This window comes from Callithrix jacchus, chromosome 9, assembly GCF_049354715.1.
Source record: "Callithrix jacchus isolate 240 chromosome 9, calJac240_pri, whole genome shotgun sequence".
NCBI lineage: Eukaryota > Metazoa > Chordata > Mammalia > Primates > Cebidae > Callithrix > Callithrix jacchus.
The window spans coordinates 77,992,984-78,007,480 of NC_133510.1; the positions used below are offsets into that span (position 1 = coordinate 77,992,984).

Sequence of the window (14,497 nt, forward strand, 5' to 3'; positions counted from 1 at the left end):
GATGGATTAAGGACTTAAACATAAGACCCGGCACCATAAAAACCCTAGAAGAAAATCTAGGAAAAACCATTCAGGACATAGGAGTAGGCAAAAACTTCATGACCAAAACACCAAAAGCATTGGCAACAAAAGCCAAAATAGACAAATGGGACCTAATCAAACTCCACAGCTTCTGCACGGCAAAATAAACAGTCACTAGGGTGAATCGGCAACCAACAGAATGGGAAAAAAATCTTTGCAGTTTACCCATATGACAAAGGACTGATATTCAGAATTTACAAAGAACTCAAATAGATTTACAGGAAAAAAACAAACAAGCCCATTTAAAAGTGGGCAAAGGATATGATCAGACACTTTACAAAAGAAGACATACATGAGGCCAACAAACATATGAAAAAATGCTCATCATCACTGGTCATTAGAGAGATGCAAATCAAAACCACATTGAGATACCACCTCACGCCAGTTAGAATGGTGATCATTAAAAAGTCAGGAAACAACAGATGCTCGAGAGGATGTGGAGCAATAGGAACACTTCTACACTGTTGGTGGGAATGTAAATTAGTTCAACCATTGTGGAAGACAGTGTGTCGATTCCTCAAGGACCTAGAAATAGAAATTCCATTTGACCCAGCAATCCTATTACTGGGTATATATCCAAAGGACTATAAATTTGTCTACTATAAGGACACATGCACACGAATGTTCATTGCAGCACTGTTTACAATAGCAAAGACCTGGAACCAACCCAAATGCCCATCGATGATAGACTGGACTGGGAAACTGTGGTACATATACACCATGGAATATTATGCAGCAATCAAAAATGATGAGTTCGTGTCCTTTGTAGGGACATGGATGAATCTGGAGAACATCATTCTCAGCAAACTGACACAAGAACAGAAAATGAAATACCGCATATTCTCACTCATAGGCGGGTGATGAACAATGAGAACGCATGGACACAGGGAAGGGAGCACTACACACTGGGATCTATTAGGGGGAATAGGGGAGGGACAGCCAGGTGGGGAGCTGGGGAGGGATAGCATGGGGAGAAATGCCAAATGTGGGTGAAGGGGAGGAAGGTAGCAAAACACACTGCCACGTGTGTACCTATGCAACTATCTTGCATGTTCTGCACATGTACCCCAAAACCTAAAATGCAATAATAAAAAAAAACTAGATAAGGACTGTGATATTATACTTTAAGCCATAAAACACGTTTGTTTGCAAATTAAATATTACTTATTTTATGTACAAAATGAAGAAATAATCATACTATCTATGATAAAAACTTTGCAACTATCACATGCATAATTACACTGGGTTCACATCTCATTCTTGTTCTATAGAATATTCAAGAATAGAACTTCCTTATGGTTCATCCTGTAAGGAACAAAAGAAATGAAAATAAAATTGAGACATATTATTATTTTTCATTTTCGACATTTATGACTTAATGAATGACTAAACCAACTTACATAAATGTATGAATGAAATTAGAGAAATTAACAGCCATTTGACTAATCAATGTTTCCTTTTTTACAGCGGAAATTATGCAAATATGCCTCCTTACAAGAAAGGACAATCTTGCTCTCTCTGCTCAAAAGAAGAGAAATGTGTAAAGAATCTCTGTAGTAAGCAAAAAAGAAAAAAAAATCATAACATTGTATTTGGAGAGTAATATATTTATTATATTTTAAATTTTGGCTTCTCAATTTTACAAACTGTGGACAAGGTTTGATAGCTGTTATCTAATGATACAAATAATTTGTCATAAGTATTAATACTTAAACTCAGATGATCCCTGATTTCTTTACTGATTATTTTCCCTCTGAAGCTAAAGAGCAGAAAGAATGAGGTACAACCATAATCCAATTTGCTGCTGCATTGAAAATAATTATGGATTGAAATCCTTCTTATTTTTATTTGCTTTAATTGACCTCTTTTTATTAGTTGTTAGAATAGTGACCCATTCAGAAGTAATTTGTTAGTCAATGTCCAAAGTATTTATGATTAAAAACTAACACATTTATCTTTCATGATCACGTTTAGTTCTCAAAACAAATGTACTTTTTAAGGCTAAAAATATAAATTTTGGGTGGTGAGGCCAGTGGAGCCATGTGTCAAAAAAGTGTCAAACTCTGTAAAATATTTGCCAATATTTATTCTGAGCCAAATATTAGTGGCCAGTGGCCCATGAGACAGCCCTCAAGAGATCCTGAGAACATAAAGTGCAACAAGAATTGATTGGCCATATAAGCTTTTTTCATATTGGCTTTGCTGTAACTTTACCTAAAACTACGTTATTCTAGGTAAAACCTTAGTAAAATAACCAGTATCTTCCATTGTCCTGTTTTAAAAGAGAAGACTCTTACTAGACTTATGCAAATAAGTGTATTGTCATAAAATCAGAATTTTGAATTCTGGAGAACTCAGGTAGAGAAAGGTAAATTTGCTCACAAAAGGGTACTTCACCCAATTAAACTATAAATAACTTAAAAGAAAAAGATTTCCTTGCCTCTTCTTTAACCAGAGCAGCAGCCTTCCAAATAAGATGTTGTTTGTACACCTTGGAACTTCTATTCATAAGCCAAGTAGCTCTCGTCAGATCTGAGAAAGCTCTTTATCAGGCACTATAGAGTTTCGCAGCTCCTCACATTGTTAGAGTGAGACTTAGGGGAAAAAGAGACCTTCTGGTCATAAATATCTCCTCTTTATATCCCCAGGTAGCAAGATCCTATATAAATTATTTTTATTTTATCATAAAATTTGGGGAGCACCATTATTTATATTAATATAAGGGTAGCTTCAATTAACATCCCATAGCAAGGCAGTAAATGCCTCATAAGTGGAAATTCTCTAATCCAAAGTCTAGTAGTTGTCATTAAGAAATGCTCACAGATTTTTCCATAAGACCCAATAAATTCTCCATAAAGAGCTATCAAGTGGAGGATTTGTCCTGACCAGCACTCCAGCTTCTACCCTATATTCTGTGAGCTCAGGCAGCCTTCCAGTTCTCATTTAGCATTTTCAATTAACATATCACAAAGGACAGATTTTTCATGCCTTCAGATTTATGTATTATATAAGGGAAACATCTCCAATGAGATATTATACCCAGTTTCCATAAGATGTTTAGATAAAGGAGGTCCCAGCTACCTTACATAAAGCCTATTTAAACCTTTCAAATCTCATAATCCTATCAACTTTTACATTTTTATGTTCTAGTCCTAGGAACTTTTCTTTACCACCAGACCATTTTACCTTTGCTGGTGAAAAAGTATCTGAGTTACCAGCAGGGAATTGAGCCAAGAAACTCAGTCCCTTTTGTTAATCTTCATCTAAAGTTGCCTCAACAGTGCCCCAGGCAATGTCAGCTTTCTCGTTATAAAGTCTGCCTTTTGATTATTCTTAAATTTTCTCAATCTGAGGTGAAATGCAGAACACTGGTGTGGTGCCATTTAATGTTGGAGGACTTGTGCTTTATCTCTTTTTTTGTTGATCAGTCTTTATCAGAAAACATATTTTAGCTTGGTTGCCTTCTTAGTTTGAGAGACAGAAAACATAGCATAATAGTTAAATATATAGACCTTGGAGTCAGATGGTTTAATTAAAGAAGTGATTAAGAGAATTAAATATGATTCATTACACAAAATTATTTGAGTCCCCCAAAAAGTAACTTCTCAATACATTTTAGCAATTACTATAATTAAGTTCCTAATTTTCTATCATTTAACCCAGTTTTTATATATATGTATATATATATATATATATACATATATATATATATATATATTTTTTTTTTTTTTTTTTTTTTTTTTTTTGAGACGGAGTTTCGCTCTCGTTACCCAGGCTGGAGTGCAATGGCGCAATCTCGGCTCACCGCTACCTCCGCCTCCTGGGTTCAGGCAATTCTCCTGCCTCAGCCTCCTGAGTAGCTGGGATTACAGGCGCGCGGCACAACGCCCAGCTAATTTTTTGTATTTTTAGTAGAGACGGGGTTTCACCATGTTGACCAGGATGGTCTCGATCTCTTGACCTCATGATCCACCCGCCTTGGCCTCCCAAAGTGCTGAGATTACAGGCTTGAGCCACCGCGCCCGGCCCCCCAGTTTATATTTTTGTAGCATGCATTGCTTTCTGACATTATCATTTTTATTCATTTTATTTATTTATTTAATTTTAAAATTGATTATAGATTTTTCTCTCCTCATTTTTCCCAATGAAAGTGATTTTATTTTTTTCTGGTAGCCATTATATACAAAGCTAGAATCATGCCTAATGTGTAGTAGAAAGTCAAAAATTAATTATTTTTTTTTAGTAGATGATTTCCTAATGAAGTGCTGGATGCTATTAGAATGGTAAACCTGGGAGGAAAGTTTGATGTGGAAAAAACATTGATAAACATTTGGAATAAGGACCATTACAGAAATGAATGCAATTTTTAATGAATAGTTCCTCATACAAAAAATTCAAGGTGAAGAAATTACGTTTCTTCAGGGACTTGAATTGGGCTAAAAAGAGTGGGAAAAATAAAGTTAACTACTTTATAGCTATTTCTGTTTTTGACTTTTATGCATTCAACCAAGAGGTGTTTTAGATATATTTGTTGACATAACACCGTTGGTAGGGAGCAACATAAAGATATTCAAGTACTGTAAGATTGATTAGAAAGGTTTCATTTTCTGGTTAAAAAGGCAAACTAATTTTTGTTAGTTGATTGTGTTATTCTAAAAGCCACAAAAGCAAATAATATCTTTACTTATTTTGCAATGTTTTAAAATATTTTTATTTTTACTTTAGGGACTCCACAACTTATTATTGTATCTAATCGTATGTATCGAAATATTTAAGTATTGATTAAATTATTTCTCCAATGGAACATGAATTGAACTATTAACTATTCTGGTTTTGATATTGTTTTTGTTTTTGACAGAAAATCCATTTCTGAAGCCTTTGGGGAAAGCACCTCAGCGGATAGACTTTAATCCATTCAGCTTAGCTCCTCTTCTTCTGATAATCTTTTAATGTCATTTATGTACAAAAATATTCTCAAATATTAAAATAAAGCAATAGTTAATTGCTTAATATAACTTATCATCAGTTTTATTTATTGAATCTTTCACACTCTTGCCTGATACCTAAATTTAATGTTTATTTTTAACTCAAAAAAATGTATTGCAGTATGGAAAATGAATAAACAGTAGAATAAAGTCTTAAGGTTATTTTTTTAAATTACAAATCCATATGTACATCAAAAGTGTTCCACTCTTTAATTTTCTAATGAGAATGGATTGTCACTTTAGTTATAGTACATTTAGGGAACTAAAGGTATTTCAGATATTAGATAGTTTCTTATAAACCAGTAGTTTCCTTTAAGAATATCATCAACAACATTCAGAAACACAATTTTACTGAGGAAAAATTTTTCAGATAGCATGTAATGTTATACATTATGGTCATAATCAATGGTTGGGGAATAAATCAATAAATTAAACTCAAAAAGGAAAAACAACTAAATTTTGAACATTTAAAAGGTAAATATATGTTCTGCAAATTAAAGTCACACTCTTCTAGGAGATTTATTTTTGAATGTGTCCCATAGAAAATAACAGAATGTTAATAGCATATGTTTTAAAAGCCATACAAAATTAGTATAAGTAACAACGTTTCTACAAACCAGAGAATTATTCAATTCTGGCATTTCTTTTGTCTGAAGAAAAAAAAGCATAATATTTAAGAAATTCAGTTTTCAAAATCATCAATGCTGAATTGTTGACTCCTACTGAGTAAATTTTCTGGATCTTTTTCATCTCAACTAAGGCAACCTCCAGCTTCCTTCAGCTACTGCATTAGCCAGGGCTTTCTAAACTACTAGGATAGATGCATATATGAAAAAGAATCTATTAAGGAGAATTGACTCACATGATCAAAAGGTGAAGTCCCATGATATGATATGTGTAAAGTAAGGAGCAAGGAAGCTAGCAGTAGCTCAGTCCAAGCTCCAAAATCTCAAAAGTCTGGAAGCTGACCATGCAGCCTTCAGCATGTGGCTGAAGGCCTGAGAGTCCCTGGTAAACCACTGGTGTAAATCCAAGAGTCCAAAAGACAAAAGCCTGTAGTCTGATGTTTGAGGGCAGGAAGTGTCCAGCACAAGAGAAAGACGAAGCCTGGAAGACTCAGCAAGTCTGCTCTTTCATCTTCTCCTGCCTGCTTTATTCTAGCCATGCTAGCAGTCAATTGGATGTTGCCCACCTACATCGAGGGTGGGTCTGCTTTTCCCAGTCCACTGACTCAAATGTTAACCTCCTTTGGCAACACTTTCACAGACATACCCAGGAACAATACTTTGCATCTTTCAGTCCAACCAAGTCGACAATACTAACCATCACAAGTCTACCCCTTGTCAGCTTGAAAAATACACATCTCCTGAAATTATATATCTCCAAATAAAGACAATAATAAGGTCATAATTATGTCTAACATAATACAGCTATCCTTCATACAACTGGAAGTGCTCTAATTCTTAGCCTAAATACTATTGCATAAAGTTAACAACACTTAAATGCCTAAATGAAGTCCCTAAATCTTATGTGACATGATAAAGGAAAAATAAAGGGAATAAAATGAAGATATTTTCTTAGTACAAGTATATACATGCACAAACATAGTCTTAACAAAATCTTAACAAAATAAGGAGAAAATATTCATGACAATTACAGTCCTAGTTTCTGCAACTGGTCATTTGGTTGTATTGATGACTACCTTCTGCTACTACTCATTCTGTATTCCCTTTGCCTGTATTCCCTTCACTGCAAGCACCTCAGTTGATCATGAAACTTTTTCCTGGTGGAGTGACCCAAACCTTCATTCCTGAAGGGTCTGGGCCATTAGTAGTACTGCCTGGACTGGGTTGTTATAGTTTCCCATTGACCTTAATCACACGGCATGGCAAAACTTAAGAAACGCTCTAAGGGGTCTCCTGTATTCCATACATACTCTTCCTTACCTCCATTGTGGAGTATTAGGCTGATTTTTTCTTTTCTTTTCTTTCTTTTTTTTTTTTTTTTTTTTTTAGATGAAGTCTCTATCACTCAGGCTGGAGTGCAGTGGCACAATCTTGGCTTACTGCAACCTTCCAGGTTCAAGTGATTCTCCTGCCTCAGCCTCCCGAGTACTTGGGATTACATGTTCCCACCACTGCACCTAACTAATTTCTGTATTTTTGGTAGGCCTGGGATTTCGCCATGTTGGCTAGGCTTCTCTTGAACTCCTGACCTCAGGTGATCCATCCCTCTCAGCCTCCCAAAGTGCTAAAATTATAGATGTGAGCCACCACACCCAGTCTGATTTCATCTTGATAGTTTAAGTCAATCACCCCAACCAACATTGTAACTCTCTTCTTAGCCTGTAGACTTAGAGGTAGAAGGAGCCCAAAGTGACCAGGTGGCAATCCTAACTTCCAGTTTAATCGAATAATTCTTGTGTCTACTGGTGGTAGCATTCCTCCCTCTGGAACTAAGATCAGGAGAACATAATGTCATGGGAACAGGAAGCCAAAAATTTTGCTAGTGGATCACCAGGGGTGATGATGAGTGGTGCTACTTCCATTTCCACCACTTGATTCCTAGACCCATGAATCCTGGCTATGGGAGAAACTGTGCCATATATTGGATGCTGATTTAGAGCATATACAGTTTCTGAAGAACTTTGCCCCAGTCCTGTAAAGTATTGTCACCTAGTTAGTGTTGTAATTGTGATTTCAAAAGGCAATCCCACCAATGTATCAATCTAGCTGCTTCAAGATGATGGGGAATATGGTAAAACCAGTGAAATCCATGAGCATCAGCCCACTGTTGCACTTCTTTAGCTGTAAAGTGGGCACATTGGTGAGAGGCAATGTTGTGTGAAGTACCATTACAGTGGATAAGACCATCTGCGAGTCCATAGATGGTAGTCTTGGCAGAAGCATTTTGCATGCAGGATAGGCAAACCCATATCTAGAGTAAGTGTCTATTCCAATAAGGATAAATCACTTTCCTTTCCATGATGGAAGAAGTCCAGTGTAATCAATCTGCCACCAAATCGCTGTCTGATCATCCTAAGGAATGGTGCCATATTGAGGGCTCAGTGTTGGTCTCTGCTGCTGGCACATTAGGCATTCAGCAGTGGCTGTAGCCAGGTCAGTCTTGGTGACTGGAGGTCCATGTTGCTGAGACCACGCATAACCTCCATCCTTGCCAACATGGCCACTTTGTTCATGAGGCCATTGGATGATGATGGGTGGATGGGGAAGAAGGCTGAGAGGTGTTCACAGAATGAGTCATACTATTCACTTATTATTAAAATCTTCCTCTGCTGAGGTCACCCTTTGATGAGCATTCACATGAGATACAAATATCTTCACAGTTTTTGACCAGTCAGAAAGGTCCAAACACATACCTCTTCTCTAAATTTGTCATCTATTTTCCAATCATGCTTCTTCCAAGCCTCCCTCTGACCATCCAGCCAAACCATTGGCTACAGCCCACAAACCAGTATGTTATCACACATCTGGCCATTTCTCCTTTCAAGCAAAGCATATAGCCAGGTGCACTGCTCAAAGTTCTGCCCACTGGGGAGATTACCCTTCACAAGTGCCCTTCAGGGATGTCTAAAGTGATGAATTCACTCTAGCATTTCAATCTCCGTAAGCCTTTGGATCCCTTCCTCTACCTTAAACCAAGGGCGATCAGGCATTTCCAGCTAACTCATAGTGGGCCAATTTCTAATCCATGTTTCAGCTAACCAAGCAAATAAACTATTAGAACCTTTTTTAACTCCCCAAGCTTCAACATTAAATGAAGAATACCTGTTCAGTGGACCCATATCAATAAATTCACCCTGACCCAACTTTGTGTTTCTTCCACCATTATCCCACACCTTTAGCATCCATTCCCATACCAGTTCTCCAGATTTCTGTTTATATAACTTAGAAAACTCAAGCAGTTCTTTTGGAATGTAGTGCACCTTCTCATGGGTCACACTCTGAAGGCTAGCTCTGGGACCTGAGTGTAATTATAGGTGTAGAAGCAGACAGGCATGTTGGGGATGTGTCCTGAAGAGAATCAGCATTGTCTTGCCTGGCAACTGCCTCAGGCAATGCCGAGTTAATCTCCTGACAGGTGGAAAGGCTGATGGCATTATGGGTTGGAGAGGGGATATTGCCACCATCAGGGGTGAAAAGACTGATTCCTCTGGCAAAAAAAGGCTCATCAGAATTTAGGGGCTGAGTCCCTCCAGCCTCATCCCCCATCAAGGTGTTCCCACACATTCCCATTTCAAGTTGCAGGGTCCCATTCTTTTCCAACCAATGTCCTTACTTTAACAGTAGACACTTGGTGAGGCTGAGCGTGCACCTTTCATTATGTGCACTCACATAAAAGCTTGTGTCTGATTTTCCACAATTTCAGCCCTTTGTCCACAAGAGACAAGACTCTCAGGGCAATCTTAGAAGATTTGAAGTTCAGTATGAGCTTCTGGAGCCAGATAAAATGATGAGCTTCTAAGCTCATTATTTTCTTTCATCACTTTGTCCAGAGAATTTAGAAGCAACCAACCAACTTTATTATATTCCTTGATTCTCCACATACAGTCAAAGGTATTTTGTGTAGAGTCACTAAACTCTTGTTTCTCAAGAGCATTGAATCAGGAGCCAGCAGTGGCTCAGCCCAAGTCCCAAAACCTCAAAAGTCAGAAACCCTACAATGCAGCCATCAGTGAACCAAAGGCCTGAGAGCCCCTGGTAAACTACTGGTGTAAATCCAGGAGACCAAAAGTCAAAGAGTTTGAAATCTGATGTTTGAGAGCAAGAAGCATCTAGCACAGGAGAAAGATCAAGGGTGGAAGACTCAGCAAGTCAGCTTATTTGACATTCTCCTGCCTGCTTTATTCTAGCCGCACTGGCAGCTGATTGGATGGTGCCCACCCACATTAAGGGTGGGTCTACCTTTCCCACTGCACTGACTCAAATGTTAACCTCTTTTAGCAACACCTTCACAGACACACCCAGCAAAATACTTTGCATCCTCCAGTCCAATGAAGTTGACTATATTAACCATCCAGGTATGTGTGTGTGTGTGTGTGTGTGTGTGTGTGTGTGTGTGTATGTGTGTGTATGTGTGTGTGATCATTTTAAAATGTATTTTTAATAGGACTAAACATTGTTTTGTGTATATTGTCAACTATCTAGGAATTTCCACATAGCTGACTAATACTTTTTTTTTTTTTGAGATAGGGTCTCACTCTGTCACCCAGGCTGGAGTGCAGCAGTGTAATTTTGGTTCCTTGCAATCTCCGGCTACCAGGCTCAAGCAGTTCTCCCACCTCAGCCTTCCAAGTAGCTGGGACCACTGGCGTGTGCCACCACACCTGGCTAAGTTTTGCATTTTTTTGTAGAGATGGGTTTTTGCCATGGTGGCCAGGCTGGTCTTGAGCTCCTGAGCTCAAAGCAATCTGCCCACCTCAGCCTCCTCAAGAGTTGGGATTATAGGCATAAGCCACTGTACCTGGCTGATTGGTGCTATTTTTATAAAGAAGCCAAGTGGTTTTATATTTAAGTCTGCTTATATCTGTCAGGGTTCTCCAGAGAAACATAACCAAAAGGGGAGAAAGAGGGGGAGAGGGAGAAGGAGAGAAAGAGGCAGAGGAGGAGTGGGAGGGGGAGAGGCAGAGAGAGATTTTTAGTAATTGGCTCACGGGATCCTGTGGGCTAATAAATGAAAAATTTTAGGGCAAGCTGTCAGGATGGAGATTTAAGTGAGAGTTGATGTTGCAGTCTCTAGTCCAAATGTTGGAAAGTCAGGCAAAATATTTATGTTGCAGTCTGGAGGCAGGATTTCTTTTTTAAGAAAATTCAGTCTTTGTTCTTAAGGCCTTCAACTGGTTGAATGAGGTTCACGCACATTAAAAAGGATAATCTGATTTACTTAGAGGTAAACTTATAAATTTTAATCACATCTAAAAAAACATCTTTACAGTAACATCTATACTAGTACAACCAAACAACTTGTCACAGTGGTCTAGCCACATTGACACACAAAATTAACTATCACATTACTATTTGACATCATGAATACAGAGTCTTATTTTTTTTGTAATGTAAGCTTTTGCTATTTGTTTAACTATTGCATTGTTAAAATTCTCATTCATAATTACTTGTTTTCTAACTTGTGGTATGAAATAGGCTAAAAGTAAATTCACATGTATGTAGAGTATATTTTTCTACCTATTGCATTATTTATAATTGTGTTTTCTTCATGAATTTTTAATTAAACATTTTCATTAATAATTAAAACATCCTCTGATTTTTAATGTAATTACTCCTTTACCTCTTTATACTTCTTATTCATTCAAAAGTACTTACTTTTCTTTAAGTCAGATTAAAATTTTTTTTTACAAAATTATATTCACTGATGAAGAAGTACTTGTCAAAGAGTATTAAATTAGCACTGCTTTGGAACTTTCAAGTAGTGACAGTTCTCAGAAAATGGAGCCTTTTCCCAGGACTTTGGGTCCATGCTAAAGTTATGAGCAGAGGCTAGAAAGGCAGAGTGTCTCCATCTTATTAGTGGGCTTTCCACTTACTGTCAAGAAGAGAAAATTCTGGACCAAAGATACATCTTTTTTTATTTCTTGTGATCTTAACAACAGCCTCTTGACAGGACATCTTGGGAAGCCTGTCATTGCTTAAGGTTCCTTTACTCTGAGTGGACTGTTAATAGTGACTTTAAGTAACCCTCCTATTTCACTTAGTTTGGAATTGCTAGACAAACTGCTCTGGGCTTAGCTTTTTCAAACTATTGAGAATAGTTAACTCAAGATTTAAGTAGTGCATTTTTGGGTTTGTCCTATAAGACACGTTTGGGTTGTCAAACTCAACTAAGTTTGTGTTCCCAGAAATTGCTGAATCACTTCAAGATATGAGACAAATCAGACCTCTCAATAATTGTTGGCCCAGTTTTGTACCTCTTGGGAGGGAGGGTAAAGAAAGAGTTTAAACAATATTCTCTGTAGTTTATTATTATTACCATTATTATGCATCCTAATCAGTAAAAAAAAATTGTAGAGTGGCCAGAAATTCTAGCTTGCCTGAGACTTGAGAGGTTTTCTAGGACATAAAAAAGCATGCTGGTACTAGGACATTCTTTAACAACTGTGAAAGTGGTAACCCTTAGGTTAAATCAAAAGGTATTATATGTACATTTAACTACTAAGTGTTAAAGAGATGTTTACGCCAGGAATATAAGAAGAAACACTTCTGAGAGTTTTATATTATTTGCTTGTATTTGTATCTTGACAACTATATTGAATTGGCAATTTTCTCTTAGCAATTTTTCCAGGATATGTGATCATTTTGAGATGGTGGCATAGTTAAAACTAGGTAATTTAATCTGTAATTAAATTTACCTGTGATCACTTTCTATCGGGGAAAGATATAAATTCCATTATCATCACTTTGAGTGGAACTCCCATTTTCTCTCAGGAAAACAACATATCACTGCCAATGTCCTCCAGACTAAAGCTATGAGCAACTCACCTGTAGTTATATACATTGGGTTTGCTTCTCGCACCACAAGAAACAACACTGATTATTATAAGAATAACTCAATAAGTATTTATTAAGCATGCTCTCATCTGAAGACTAATACAAAAAAAATTAAGCATGCATAATATCTGGCACCATGCTAAGTGTTAATAATTATTTTCAGTCCTTATGAATACAGTGAGTGAAAATAGGATTCAAATTTATTAATAGTAATACCTAACAGTAATGTTTACACTGTGCCAAGCACTGGGTGTTTTACACATAATAATTTATATAATTTGCTCAATAATTCTGTGAGGTAGATGCTATTAACTTTTATTGATTGAACTACTAGAAAAGCTAAACAGATTTTCATAACCTACATTCAGATTTACAAATACATTGTTTGAATGTTATTAAGATAGGCTAGGGAATGTCATTTTCACCTTCGATGAAAAGATTACAAGAAGTTGTTTCAAACATATGATTATACTTAATACTGACCTAATGAAGACAGGAGTAATGTGCATTCAGGAGTCAAATTTTCATATAAACAGTCTCAGATTTATAGTCAATTTTATGGCATGGTCTTTTAGAGACCAATATGGTTTGGCTGTGTCCCCACTCAAATCTCAACTTCAATTGCATCTCTCAGAATTCTCACATGCTGTGGGAGGGACCCGGGGGAGGTAATTGAATCATAGGGCCAGTCTTTTCTGTGCTATTATCATGATAGTGGATAAGTCTCATGAGATTTGATGGGTTGATCACAGATTTATGTTTTTTTGCCTTCCTCATTCTGTCCTGCTGCCACCATGTAAGAAGTGCCTTTAGCCTTCCACCATGATTGTGAGACCTTCCTAGCCACATGGAACTATACTAAGTCCAATTAAACCTCTTTCTTTTGGAATGTCTTTATCAGGAGTGTGAAAATGGACTAACACAGAGATAAATGATACATTAGTTCCCAAGGCTCAAATTCCTCCTGGAATCTGGTTATATATAGCCCATCATACCTATATGTAAAAAGAGCATGAATATTTCAACTACACTGTTTTGGGCTCCTTTTTTTTTTTTTTGGTAAATTACATGTTCATTTTCTTGCTCCATTTTTCTAAGAGTGCTGGTGATATTTATTTTCTGAGGTCTCTGTTCTGTTCCATTGGTCTATATCCCTGTTTTCATACCAGTACCATGCTGTTTTGATTACTGTAGCTTTGTAGCATAGTTTGAAGTCAGGTAGCATGATACCTCCAGTTTTGTTGGTTTTTTTTTTTTTTTTTTTTTGCATAGGATTGTCTTGACTATGCAGGCTCTCTTTTGGTTTCATATGAAGTTTAAGCTGTTATTTTCCAATTCTGTAAAGAAAGTCAATGGTAGCTTGATGAGGATACGACTGAAACTATAAATTACCTTGGGAAGTATGGCCATTTTCCTGATATTGATTCTTCCTAACCATGAGCATGGAATGTTTTTCTATCTGCTTGTGTTCTTCCTTTCATTTTCTTAGGAAATTTTAATGGTTCCCTGTGCATCTGGGATTTTAATTCTTGGACATTTATCTAGCAAATTTCTCCACTGCCCTCTTTTACATTTTAACACAGTAAAGTCTATCTTTCTACCCTTCAATGCTTGCTTCTATGCATGCATCATTTTCTTTTTCTCTTCTCATGCACAATTATCTAAATCAGAAATCTGAATTATATAAATGATCAATCAAGTGAGTATGTATTGAAAAGAAAGAACACTGAGAAAGATTCAGTAAAGTAAAAACAGTATGTTTCTAATAACATCTATACAGAGAACCACGTAATACATTTCAGTCTCTTCAGTCTTATTCCATAATCATTATCAGTAAATGTAGATTAAAAACATATTTTTAAACTTGCTAACTTGTGCAAGCCAAGCATGGTGGCTCACTCCTATAAT

General features: G+C 36.8%; 1 protein-coding gene across 2 annotated transcripts in view; it reads left to right on the forward strand.

Moving 5' to 3' along the window:
- Positions 1-5,413, forward strand: part of GLIPR1L1 (GLIPR1 like 1) — a 34,916-nt gene extending 29,503 nt beyond the window's left edge. Inside the window, exons 4-6 of one of the 2 annotated variants that reach the window (XM_002752773.5) lie at positions 1,549-1,637; positions 4,807-4,836; positions 4,940-5,413. In XM_002752773.5, the coding sequence (XP_002752819.1) occupies positions 1,549-1,637; positions 4,807-4,836; positions 4,940-5,031 (211 nt within the window). In that variant the 3' untranslated portion in view covers positions 5,032-5,413. The remainder of the gene's footprint in view (positions 1-1,548; positions 1,638-4,806; positions 4,837-4,939) is intronic. The other variant, XM_002752774.5, reaches the window with a different exon arrangement.
- Positions 5,414-14,497: the final 9,084 nt, after the last annotated feature.